This window comes from Sander lucioperca, chromosome 14 (assembly GCF_008315115.2).
Source record: "Sander lucioperca isolate FBNREF2018 chromosome 14, SLUC_FBN_1.2, whole genome shotgun sequence".
NCBI lineage: Eukaryota > Metazoa > Chordata > Actinopteri > Perciformes > Percidae > Sander > Sander lucioperca.
In genome coordinates, this window is record NC_050186.1 from 28,286,908 (window position 1) to 28,300,442 (window position 13,535).

At 44.1% G+C, this 13,535-nt stretch overlaps 1 protein-coding gene across 2 annotated transcripts in view; it reads right to left on the minus strand.

The window, feature by feature from the left end:
- Positions 1–2,616: 2,616 nt before the first annotated feature.
- Positions 2,617–13,535, minus strand: part of atp8b1 (ATPase phospholipid transporting 8B1) — a 56,149-nt gene continuing 45,230 nt past the window's right edge. For both annotated transcript variants that reach the window (XM_035991554.1, XM_035991555.1), the window contains exons 22-30: positions 12,869–13,001; positions 12,588–12,716; positions 12,315–12,471; positions 11,987–12,210; positions 7,709–7,792; positions 6,618–6,863; positions 6,091–6,229; positions 5,292–5,422; positions 2,617–4,264 (exon numbers count right to left, since the gene is read on the minus strand). In XM_035991554.1, the coding sequence (XP_035847447.1) occupies positions 4,028–4,264; positions 5,292–5,422; positions 6,091–6,229; positions 6,618–6,863; positions 7,709–7,792; positions 11,987–12,210; positions 12,315–12,471; positions 12,588–12,716; positions 12,869–13,001 (1,480 nt within the window). In that variant the 3' untranslated portion in view covers positions 2,617–4,027. The remainder of the gene's footprint in view (positions 4,265–5,291; positions 5,423–6,090; positions 6,230–6,617; positions 6,864–7,708; positions 7,793–11,986; positions 12,211–12,314; positions 12,472–12,587; positions 12,717–12,868; positions 13,002–13,535) is intronic.

The following is a 13,535-nucleotide window of genomic DNA, read 5'->3' on the forward strand; positions in this document are numbered from 1 at the left end:
TTTCTCTCACAGAAATAGACTGCAGTAAAGCTCGCCATCACTCGCATCTCCGTGGTCAAACCAGCCACCGCTAAAGTTGGAGACAGACACCGGCAGAGCAGAGTGAAGTCTCGGTTAGCAGAGCAGACAAAGTAAGGTCACTTGCGAAACAATGTCTGATTATTTAAATGAGATGAGCTGGTTGAACACAGAGATGCAAGAAATATGCATTAGCCAAAAAACACAGGACCTTCTTCCTGTATTTACTTTCTTGCTCCTGCCCCAGACACATCTGACCAAAAAGCGGAGTGAACGTTCTTGCGTGGAGCATTTTGGTACGCTTGGAATTTTCCAGGTGTGAAACGAAACAGAACCAAGGGGAAATCGCTCCAAGTTTACAAACTCATCAACTTTTGATTTTGTATCGGACGAGAGCAAACACACTATAGGGGTGAAAACGTCCTAAGTCTCTTTCAGCTGGGCCTACTGCATCCATCTCAAGATTTTTTCCTTTGTTGGTTTGCTGCACTATCCAACACACATCACACCGTATATTCACTTATCCACACACAGGACTTGCCTATGACAGACTGACAGACAGACAGACAGACAGACAGATAGACAGATAGATAGATACTTTATTCATCCTGAGGGAAATTTTAGGCATCCAGTAGCTTAGACAACCATAACACAACAAACACACATATACACATATATCTCACATACATAAAAATCACTCACAGAAAGATTTAAAGAGTTAACAATTTAAGGTCTGGTATGTGATATGTGCAATGACCATGATAAGGTGCTATGGTAGCGTGTGTGCAATGGTGGTAGTGTAAAAGTGAACAGTGCAGGGATTGAACAGTGCAATAGCTTATTATTAACTTAATATTAACTATGACTATGAGAAGATAATAATGTAAACATAATAGAATTGCTTGACATATGTCTTTCATACTTACACACCCCACCATTAAGCCTATGTTTCGTTAGTTTTTGTTAATATGTCTAGTAAGTTTGTGTTAAATAAACATTTTTGATGACATATCTGTGTGTGACCTCCCTTTTTCTTGCCGGCCTTGAGCCAGGCGGTTACAAATGGGGGCTCGTCCGGGATCGTTAGTGCTGGGAAACTGTTAAATGTAAAATGTTCTTTGTGGGAGTGTTTCACACAGATTTCGACTGGCTCTGGTATCTGTAGGGGTTAACAGGCTGACTTCATGTTGCTGGACTAGCTATATTCCAGTAAGTGTGTTTCTGTGTCTTTGACCTGGTAATATTAACATGTTTTTTTTCTGAACTGATAGGCAGAGTTGAGGGCTGGTAAGTCATTTGGAACTATTTTTTTACTGATTGATTTTTACTGAAAAATTATCAATAAAACAATTCACAGCAAAGGCAGTAGAAGAACCTTACCGGAGCACGCTACATACCTCACACAAGAGAAACAGGAAACCATGCAGAGCGGACAAACGGGGTTAACTACCAATCTTTATTTCCGAGGGACTGATCTGGAAACTCACTACATTGGTTTATTGTGGGGGAAAGCTTAATGGAGTAAGTGTGAGAATGCAGGACTTAACCTGCCAGTTACACCCACCTAACCCTCTCCTCTGATTCGCTCTCACATTCTGCACCAAACCGAGAGCACACAAACACCAGTTCTCCTTTCTTTATAAAGACTTTAAAACCAGGACTTTACAAACCCTACCAATGCTATGTCATCAGCACATTTGAAGTAAGTGTGAGCTGAGGCAGATGCCAGAAACTCATTGGTATACAACGTATAAAAAAAAATAGGGGACAGGACGCACCATTGTGGTGTACCTGTTAGTTTTTGCAGATGAAATAGACACATTGAATCTGACTTGCTGACTGCTATCAGTCAAGAAGTCATAAATCAGTAGAATAATTTAGGATTCACCCTGTGATCCACCATAAGGTTTCAGTCATCTATGCTGCAGAGGACACTGATCACTGACTTAATCATGATTTCATTGAATTGATATTCTGTTCGTTGAACAAGGTGCCCACAACTCCTTGAAGCATTCAGTCTCCTTTCCTTTCAGTAGAGTAAGTACCTGCAGCCATTACACAGCAGCAGGAACAATCTGTGGGACTCCAAATTAAAAAAAGGTGCTGCTGCACAATTTCTACATGTAACAATGTACAAGCAACTCAGTAATTTTCTTGTGAAAACCATTTAGTGAGCTGTAGAAATGTTATCCTCCATTGTATTGATTCTTTGCTTTAGGCCTACTCATTATTGCACTAGTCAATGCAGATAGACAAATATATATCTAAATGTATTTACACAGAGATTTGGTTGGAACAGCTGTGTTCATAAAACACGTCTTATTTTGTAAAATAAAGGTTTTTTTTGTGGAAAAACATCACTATATGCATCAAAATGTTATTAAAAACAGACCGTTTGGTCAAATGGACTGAAGCGCACGTACTGTTACATGTTACATTCCATTCTGTAAAAACTCTGAACAAAGTCTCTCTCATCTGTTTCAATTGTAATTGGTATCATAAATTGTTACACCGTATTCCTTCCTGAAGATGTATTTGCGTGAACCTACTTTGAACCTACCTCCCAACCTTGAATAACCATAATAAAATAAAAACTCGTTTCAGATTGCTAAATGTGCCCTTGGCTTTTATTAACAACCGCATGATAAAACACCATCAGATGACAGAGCAAACAGTTGTTGGTACAATAAACAGTCGTCAACTACCACTTCCATTCATTCAGTAATAAAAAGACATCATCTGCATACATTAACACTAGCATGAAGGTGATGTAGTGAAAGTCAGAACAGGAATTTGTCAGTTTTGGCCTAGCACTGATTAGCGAATATCCTAAATTATAGGACTGGAAAAAGCATGTCAAAACATCTGCTTTGGGCTTGTTAAACACACACAATCACACACACGCACAAAGACATTATTAAATATAAACCTAGACCTTTTTGCTGCGTTTCTTTCCCACTGTGGAAGGTAGGTAGTCCCTACAGTGTGTTCACAGCATCTTAGGTAAATTAAAAAGAACGAAGATGAGGTATAGAACAAATAATAATTGGTTAGAATTTGGGTTTGAAATAGGTATTTAAAAAGGTTTTAAGGCTGAAATCCCCCAAATATTAAGTTCAACATCCATCTGTAAGGCCACTTGGGACATTTTATACAGCAGAGGAGATATCACAACTTATTTTTAAATTAAGATACTTTATAACATCTGACCACCTTGCACAGCCTGGCATGGTAACATCCCAGCATTATTTATAATAAAACATTAAAAGAGGATACTTTGACATGTCTAGCTTTAGCCCATGTGAAGGAACATCTTTGGATTTGCATCCTAACAGATGTTGTGATCTGATTTCATGGAGATAACGGACAGCTTGACTGGAATATGCATTTTTTTTAAACTTTAATAAAACGCCAACATTTCAAGTGCTTCACAGACATAGGGCTAAAGCTTTGAATGTCAAGAAAGTGTGATATTAAATAACGTTACAGCTCCATATCCAGCCACAGTAGTGGTAAGCTTGGAAAAATGACTTAAAAAATGTAAAAAACAAAATCCTGAGTTAAACAACATTGTCAGTCACACACTCGCTGCATGACCTCAAATCCCGGTAACGAAGGCTGTCTCGTCGGTGAGCTTTTTTTTTCCCCTTTGCATTTTAACAAGAGTTTGTGCACAGAGGATAACAGGCAGTGAGTCACAGACTGCAGCAAAGACGCATTCAGTAGTGCTTAATTTAACTTTCTGCAAAGCCGCTCATTTTATTTCTATAAGACGAGTGACTTTAGGAGCGCTATACCTTTACCTTCCTCTAAGGGACTTGAATACCACAAAGAAAGAGGTCCCTTTAAACTCCAACCAGGCTGTCTGTTCTGTGCAGAGTTTCCATGTTGACCATTCCAGCAGCAACTCCACAGATAAAAATGAAGATAAACCAAGCACTCCTTGAACTTTTCTCCAAATATTTACAACGCCTCTGGCTAGTTTTGCTCCATCTCCCGCTCAGCCCCGTCAGATGTTTTCGGCTGCTGTCTGGGGAACCTCTCTGATGCTTTCCTGGAATATGCCACGGGCCGCCGGTCGCCGGCGAATGCTCCGCCCAGACGAGATGAGGTCGGCGTAGCCACGAGAGTGAGAGAAGGCGTAGGCGGAGCGGCGGGAACGCCGGCCACGCTCGAAGGCTGGTGCCTTTTTCTTTTTCTCCTCCTGTAACAGCTCCATCTCGTACTTCTTCCTGTTTCTCTGGATCTGGGGCATGGTGGGAAATAAGCAGGTAACATTAGAGAAGCACTGCTGTATGGGAAAAGGGCAAAAATTGGCTTACACAAAACTTTCTATACTATTATCTTGCACAAAATCTTGTGTTCGATGTATTGCTTTTTCCGTCTTCCTCTTAGATGTGGATTAGAGATGTTAATTAACAGACAATAAGATTTATAAGCGATTAATACTATCAGTTAAAAACAATATTAAAACAAAAATAAAAGTTCTTAAAAACGTTTTGCATTATAAAAGAAAAATAGGCTAAACAATATTTTTCTTAACTACGACTTAACTTGCTAGCGCTAACTTTGCACTAGTTGTGTTTTACTGCAACCTTTTTACCGCTGCTCTTTTTTTCTGCTTGTGGCTCTCTGCTGGACTGTGCTTACAACGGAGCGCTATGGGACACATTAAACTATATCTAAAGGGGACTGGCGGTTAAATCATCCCCATTACACACAGAGTATGCCAGGCAGACACACACACACACACACACACACACACACACACACACACACACAGCTGACAGCAGGTGGATGAGTGGAGGTAAGCCGTTCCAGGAAAGTGGCTGCATGTGTCTACGACAATGTACGGAACACCTTGGCTGAGCCGCCGGTACAAGTCTACAGCTATCCACAGACACAGAGTGCGGAAAGTATGTACAACCCTCCGGACGGGTGAACTGGGATTCGGTTGTCTGCGGTTAAAAGTTAATGATCAGTTAACGACGGTCGGCTATCGGTCAGAAAAAACCCTCTAAATTAGCATCTTTAATGGGAATTCATCACAGATGGCTGTTGCTTCTAGAATAACCACACTATGACAATTTGGCACTTTTTTCAAATTAGACATAGTTATTATTGTTCCGATCCCTTGTGTAAAGTAAACAAACATATGGTATGTCCAATCTTGAGAAGCCACATGTACATTTTCCTGATAGTTGTTCCTGATATTGGTGATTATTCAGGCAGGCCCAGCAGCAGGTTATTAGCTTGACTCCCAGAGGTCTCACCTTATCTCCTACAGAGGGCCAGATGCTCTTATGGAGGAACTGGATGCAGATGACAGGGAGCAGGCTGATGCCCACAGTCAGGATGATGGTTAACCACAGGTAGGGCTGACGCAGTGCGTTTGACGCTGCACCTACAAACGCAAAATATACATGTTATGAGAGGTGTGAAGAGGGCGGTTGCAGTTAGCTGAAAATATGCCAACATCCATTCCTCACAAAGCCGTTTCATTTTTTTATTTGTGTTTTTTTAAGTTAGAAAAAGACCCCTCTTCAACTCTAGCTGCAGACTATTTCTTTTGCTACAGCCCCAGTAGTGGTGTCTCGATTCTCCAAATCCAATTTAAAAGAAATTTTGAACAGCAACGGCAAAGCCACATTAAGAGCCACAGGATGGCAGAAGGATACTTTGCAACAATAGTTTCTCAGAGTTTACAAGTTGCAATTGAATGCATTTGGTTAACAAGGTGCACATGAACGCACCATGAAGTCCCCTCACAGCCCACTTGCTTTATCTTTGTTGTTTGTTTACATAACTCACTCACACTATTGCTACCCTGTGAATTTAGATGCATGCTACCAGTGGGTAAGCTACACTGTGTCTGTTGTTTGTTTCTTATGACTTGCATAAGTAGGCGGGGTAAGCTACGATTTACATTTCCCTTGAACAGCGATTTCCCAAGAAACAAATGCTGGTATTAGTTACTCCCTGCAGCTTCTGAAGCAACTCTAAATTAGGGCTTTGGAGTACAGACTATAAAGCCAGTTAACTGCGTCACACTGTGCTGAATGTGTGACTGACCAGTAAAGGTGAACACTGAGGGGAAGATGACGTGGATCCCGGCACTGTGGATATCAAACATGATGCCAAAGTAGATGGCTATGCTGCCCAAAACCGCAAAGCAGTTAACAAATGTCCAGTAAGAGGTCTCCAGAGAGATCTGGAAAAACAAGGAGGTGAGAGATAACAAAGATCAGCCGGCTGTTCACATAATAAATTCATTACATGCACATTTTCTAAACCTCTTTAATCCAATTTCACCCTTAAATTTCTCTTGAGTAACTTTAAGTTTAGAAAAATAATTAGTCTCCCACAATGACAGCACGTATGTGCACGTTTTCTAAATTTCGGATTTAATGCTTTAAATAATCACTCAGAACACACATTATTTATTCTGTATTTAGTAATTGAAAGCCAAGATACTTCCATTCATGAACAAGAAAAAACATCAAATCTTACTCAAGCTTAAATTGTAGCTGATTAAAATCAGAATGTTATCGTTACCATACTAGCATGTTCTCATCTAAGTTTCAACAGGGCTGACTAACCTGCAGGTTGACTGTGAAAATGAGCGACGAAGCAGTGACGATGGCAAAGGACTGGTAGTCGGAAGGGGCTTCTCCGTCCTGCCCCATGGTCTGCAGGAAGGCTCCATACGGGATGAAGAAGATGACGAGCGAGACAAAGATGCCGTGGAACAAGCTGATAAAGAAGTTCTTGTAGTTAAACAATGCCCCCTGCTGGCCAGGCAGGTAGAGTTTGGGGAATTTCAGGCTCAGTTTGTCGTTCACATCCTGCAAAGCGGAGCAAACAGTTAACAGAGATCTGGATGAGTTTTGTTTTTCCCATAGACATATATAAAATGGACCAACAGATCCCGTTGCTCTGGACGGAGACCAGTGAAGGATATTAGAAGCACTTTTCCGGTGATGGCTGAGCGTTACTGCGCAGCCTCCAACTGAGAGAGACGACGTAAATATGACGTGAGCAACCTGTCTGAAAGTTGCAAGTCTTCTGGTAGCTGTGCCAAGAGAAATCTCAATCATTCCCAATCTTGCAGAGACGGGGAGCGTAGGTATATGTAAGGAGATAACATAGGCACAGGCTAATTATTGCTAACTAAAATGCTAGTTAACATTAATAATTAAACTTAAACAGCTAATGTGAGTCGAAACTGCCTTCGAGCTTCTCCTGTACTATACGGTAATTTCTCTACTGTGCGACAGTAAGTCGCGTGGTTATGGCACAATTGTTAGCCTATTTTTACAAAAACGTCTGCTACGGAGCCATAACGTGAGGTACAAGGTAATGGAGCCTTTCATACATTGTCGTGTTTCTTTAGAAATAAACAATGGACAAATAGAGTCTTTAAAATGCTTCCGATGTAAAGTTATTCGCTGTCAAAGTGGCGCCCAAATGAATGGCAGTCAATGGAATTCTAACGGGAGGTGATGGCTTGGTAGCATCAAAATGGCACTGTAGGAGCTGCGCATTCCGAGGAGAGGCTTACCTGTGTGTGAAAATTTTGATATTTTCGACAGAGATTTAGGCCAAAAATGCCCATTTGTTAAATCAATCCTATACCTGCCAGTACTTTCTCTGTACTGTTCTTTGTTTCTACAACAAATCCTGTTTTTACCTGGTCAAGAAGTCCAACTAGTAGAACGGGGAGGCTGCTGTAACAGAGATTGTAGAGAGTGATGAACCAGTCTTCATAGGCAACCTGCAGACAGGGAAACAATTATTCAGTGGATCTGTTGCGTCCCTGGCACCTCACAGATCACCTCTGCACGCCGCGCAAGTTGTGATGCACAGCGTTCTCTGATTGGTTGGTTGGGGTCCAACGTGTGGTCTGTCATGTCTCGGAGCAAGGTCACACAAGAATGTATGACTCTATGATCACCTAATCTGACAAAGTGACCATCTCAAAAGACACAAGAAATATGTAGTCTGATTAAACCATGGTGAACAAAAGTGTTTTGTAATGATAATTGCAATGTAAATATTACATGGAGTGACCACCCATTTATTTTCCATTGCGTTTACCTTTGTACATTTTCGATATTTGTAGTGGTCGTTTATTTTACTTAATATTTTAAACAATATGTAATATTTATTTATTAACGGAAACTGTTTAACTTCGCCTAAGTGAGGGCCCTGTTTTTATTTTTAGAATTTGAGTATGGAAGTAATCCAACTCAATGACAAGTGAGCAAACAACTTCCTCTGCTAATGGAGATGAGATGCAGTTGAAAGCTCCAGAAAAAGCAAGTTGAGTGGATCTTGAATTAAGATTATTTGGCCAAACCATTTTTAGGATGGACTCGGACTGCACGAGTCATCCAAACTGAGTGTGGTCTAGACCTACTCTATCTGGAAAGTATGATTTGACACTATAAATACAATTGAATTGAACATATTATATGGGTACAAAACCCGCTACAGGAGCTATATCTACTATTACGGATAAAATCACAGTGATGATGGCGCCGCAGAATGGCGACACGGTGTGTTGGAGCGCTCTGTTTTGTTTTGTGTTTTAACTTTGTTTCTTGCGATGGTACCCGTATCTCATTCACAAGTGAAGAGCTCGTGAACTTCAGGGGAACACCACCATCAGACTTATTTCCCACTTTTCTTCTCCCTTCACTGGAAATTTTGGACATTCTGGTCAAAGGTGCTCACGCAGCGAAACGCCGGAGGAGAGGGAAACGGGCCGGTGTGCTGGTGCGTCTCCGCCAGCGAGGATCACGCACACCGTTACCTGGAATATTCCTCTCTAACGTGCGCTCTCTGCCCAACAAAGTGGAGGAATTACAACTGTTGTTGGGGGGAAACAGGGACTTTTCTTCATCTGCTGTTTTGTGCTTCACGGAGACGTGGCTCTGTGGATTAATACCGGACTCTGCGCTGCAGCTGGCAGGCTTCCAGCTTTTCAGAGCGGACAGAGACACGGACCTCTCCGGCAAAACTAAAGGTGGAGGAATCTGTTTCTACATCAACAGCGGTTGGTGCAACGACGTGACAGTGATCCAGCAGCATTGTTCTCCTGACCTGGAGTATTTCATCATAAACTGTAAGCCTTTTTATTCACCCTGTGAGTTCCATTCATTCATTCTGGTCGGTGTTTACATCTCACCGCAGGCCAACGTGCAGGACGCGCAGCGCATGCTTGCCGACCAGATACTGTGTGTGGAGCGGACCAACCCGGACTCCCTAGTTATTGCCCTTGGTGACTTTAATAAAGGGAACCTCACTCATGAACTCCCTAAATATAGACAACATATTAAATGCCCGACCAGAGAGGAGAACATTCTGGATCACTGTTAGACCACAGTCAGGGATGCTTATCACGCCGTCCCCCGTGCTGCACTGGGACACTCTGACCACGTCATGGTTCACCTGATCCCCGCCTACAGGCAGAAACTAAAGCTCTGCAAACCTGTAGCGAGGACATCAAAGAAGTGGACCAGTGTAGCTGTGGAGGATCTCCAGTCGTGTTTGGATTGTACTGACTGGGATGTGTTCAGGACTGCTACCAACAGTCTGGATGAGTACACAGAGGCTGTGACGTCATACATCAGCTTCTGTGAGGACTGCTGTGTTCCATCAAGCACCAGGGTGAGTTACAACAATGACAAACCCTGGTTCACAGCCAAACTCAGAAGGTTAAGGCTGGCTAAGGAAGACTCGTTCAGGAGTGGGGACAAAGACAGATTTAAAGAGTCAAAGTACAAATTTAGCAAGGCAGTGAAGGAGGCTAAACATCGGTACTCTGAGAAGCTCCAACGCCAGTTCTCAGCTAACGACTCTGCGACTGTCTGGAAAGGACTTAGGCAGATCACCAACTACAAGCCTAAAACCCCCCACTCCTTCAATGACCGACACCTAGCCAACGACCTGAACGAGTTCTACTGTCGATTTGAAAGACAAAAGGACAGTCCTGACACCATCCCCCACGACACCTCCCTACAGCTACAGCCACTGTGCATCACCTCCACCTCGCCCACCTCAGCAGGGTCCTGGGCCCCCCCACCAATGCCCTCCTTAAAAGGTCCCCTCCACCTCCACCTCCACCCCCCCTCCCACCTCAGTGACGACTCTTTCCATTCACGAGAGGGACGTCAGACTCTTTAGGAGACAGAATCCCAGGAAAGCTGCTGGACCGGATGCTGTCTCCCCATCCAGCTTGAAGCACTGCGCTGACCAGCTGTCTCCAGTGTTCACAGACATTTTTAACACCTCACTGGAGACATGTCACGTGCCAGCCTGCTTCAAGACCTCAACCATAATCCCTGTCCCCAAGAAGCCAAGGACCACAGGACTTAATGACTTCAGACCCGTCGCCCTGACCTCTGTGGTTATGAAGTCCTTTGAGCGCCTTGTGCTTTCACACCTCAAAGCCATCACCGACCCCCTCCTGGACCCCCTGCAGTTTGCCTACAGAGCCAATAGGTCTGTAGATGATGCAGTCAATTTGGCCCTCCACTACATCCTCCGGCACCTGGACTCCGCAGGAACCTACGCCAGGATCCTGTTTGTGGACTTCAGCTCTGCCTTCAATACCATCATCCCGGCTCTGCTTCAGGAGAAACTCTCCCAGCTAGGCGTGCCTGACTCCACCTGCAGGTGGATCACTGACTTCCTGTCTGACAGGAAGCAGCATGTGAAGCTGGGGAAACACGTCTCCGACTCACAGACCATCAGCACCGGATCGCCCCAGGGCTGCGTTCTTTCTCCTCTGCTCTTCTCCCTGTACACCAACAGCTGCACCTCCGGTCACCAGTCCGTCAAGCTTCTGAAGTTTGCGGACGACACCTCCCTCATCGGACTCATCTCTGATGGAGACGAGTCCGCCTACAGGTGGGAGGCTGACCACCTGGTGACCTGGTGCAAGCAAAACAACCTAGAGCTCAACGCTCTAAAGACAGTGGAGATGGTTGTGAACTTCAGAAAGAACCCAGCCCCACCAGCACAACAGAGGATGTACTTCCTGCGGCAGCTGAAGAAATTCAACCTGCCAAAGACAATGATGGTGCACTTCTACACAGCCATCATTGAGTCCATCCTCACATCCTCCATCACCATCTGGTACGCTGCTACCACTGCCAAGGACAAGGGCAGGCTGCAGCGTGTCATTCGGTCAGCTGAGAAGGTGATTGGCTGCAATCTGCCACCGCTCCAGGACCTATATGCCACCAGGACTCTGAAGCGTGCTGGAAAGACTGTGGCTGACCCCTCCCACCCCAGACACAAGCTCTTTGAGTCACTCCCCTCTGGCAGGAGGCTGAGGTCCATCAGGACCAAAACCTCACGCCACATAAACAGTTTTTTCCCCTCCGCCACTAGCCTTCTAAACAAGGCCCGGAATCCACCCTGACTCTCTCCACACCCCACCTCTGACTCCTCATGCCACTGTACCTACTCTGCTGTAGCGTTCCTTTTTACTACTGTTTAACTTATTTTACTATTTATTTAAATTTATTTTATCGTTATTAATACATACTGTGTGTATATGTTTATACTTATATTGTTTATATTCTTCTATCCTTCTTATATTTGTATGTGTGACATGCTCCAACAACACCATGACAAATTCCTCGTATGTGCAACGTACTTGGCAATAAAGCCCTTTCTGATTCTGATTGATTCTGAAAACGATGTCTGTCACCTTATGGATTGTGACGTTCTTTACTCAGAAATGAGTGCCATTCAAAGACTGTAAAAAAATAAGTGTGTTTATAATTGTACCTGTGGCTCTCTCTCCCACACCCACTTTCTGTCTTTTTCTCTCAGGTGCGTGCAGTCCAGAGGACACATTTACAACTATCCAATGGGCGATGGCATCGTCCATCGGTCCAACCCTAATACACCCTCAAATACACCTGACCAGGACAAAAGCTGCAGGGTTGCTGACCTGTGAGGAGTATCCACTGAAGAACGAGTACCAGAAGTGGACCAGTGTGAAGGCGAAGTTCTTGAAGAAAAAGTAACGCAGGAACTTGCACATTCGGATGTAAGACCAGCGTCCGTGCACCAGCAGGAGGCGCTCCAGGTAACGGAACTGAGCGAAGGCGTAGTCGCTGGACATGACAGCCTGCATCCCCTCCTGACCACTGATACCAACACCGATGTCTGCAGCTGGAGGGACAGAGGACAGGGAGAGGGATTAGAGTAGAGTCACAGGAATGTGATACATGCAGAAGAAGATGAGGAAGAGTTTGTCCTTTCATTCATGTCCTTACTCTTGATCATGTTGACGTCATTGGCTCCGTCGCCGATGGACAGCGTCACGGCTTTCTTGTACTTCTTCACCAAACTCACCACGTTACCCTTCTGCTTCGGTGTGACGCGACAGCAGATGACCGCCTCGCACTCACAGGCCATGTCCACAAAGTCAATCTGTAGAGACATTCCACCATGCTTGTTATCATGTAAACCTTTGCACATTTTGCACTGTCCATGCAATCATATATCTCTTTTATATACTCATAAATGTTTCATTCATTTAGCTGTACCTGTCTCATCTCCTTCTCCCAGTCGTCCATCGGCTGGCAGTCCTGAGGGTTGCTGGGAGGCGGTCGCTTTCCCAGACGCCGCAGACGAAGACGACGGCGTTTCTTCTTCTTTTCGTACAGAATCTCATTCTGAGAAAAAAAAACCAGAATAAATCAGGACAAACCACCATGTTGAACATGTTTTCCTGTAGCTGCACTACTACTATTTTAAAAGAACTAAATACTAGAAATGTATAAATTGTCATGGTTTGAAAACGGTGTCAATCTTGAATGGAACTCACCAGCCATCCTCCGGTGATGATGAGAGCGTTTTTGCCCGGCTCGGGGAAGAAAGCCTCCGCAGGTTTCTTTTTGCCCCGACGGTAAGTTGCAGGCTCGAGTCTCCTGTTGGCCTGACGGACCTTCAACTTGTCACTGGAGACATGGGAACAACAGACAAACTGTTACACAACTCAGAGGGACAGACTTAGATCATTAATGTTAAAGTGAGACATATGAAGCTCAGCGTAAATTCTTTCAGGAAGACTACTATGCTTCACATGTCTCTCTCTCTCTCTCCCTACCTAATCAGCTGCATTGTCATCAGCTGAATGTGGGCGTTTTACTCTTTCAGTTAAACCAACCAGATTTGGCCACAATCTCCGTGAGCTATCGCGTCGTTGCATTCAAACTTTAAATCCGTCTACTCTTTGCTGCTGTCAGTTGTCATTTCAGGCAACATCGATGTGACCCTCCTCCACCCCGTTCACCTCCGGTTCTCATCATTTCCAGCACCCAGGGTTCCTCCATCAGAAGCCCCGCTTCACATCACATCCATTCAGATCTTGATGCTTCCTTTATCCCTTCATCACCTCCAGTGTCTAGACTCCAGGTGGATAGTCCTATATATCCACGGCCTCTATACCCCTTATAAATTAACATTGCGAATGGAGTCGAATTGCCAAACAC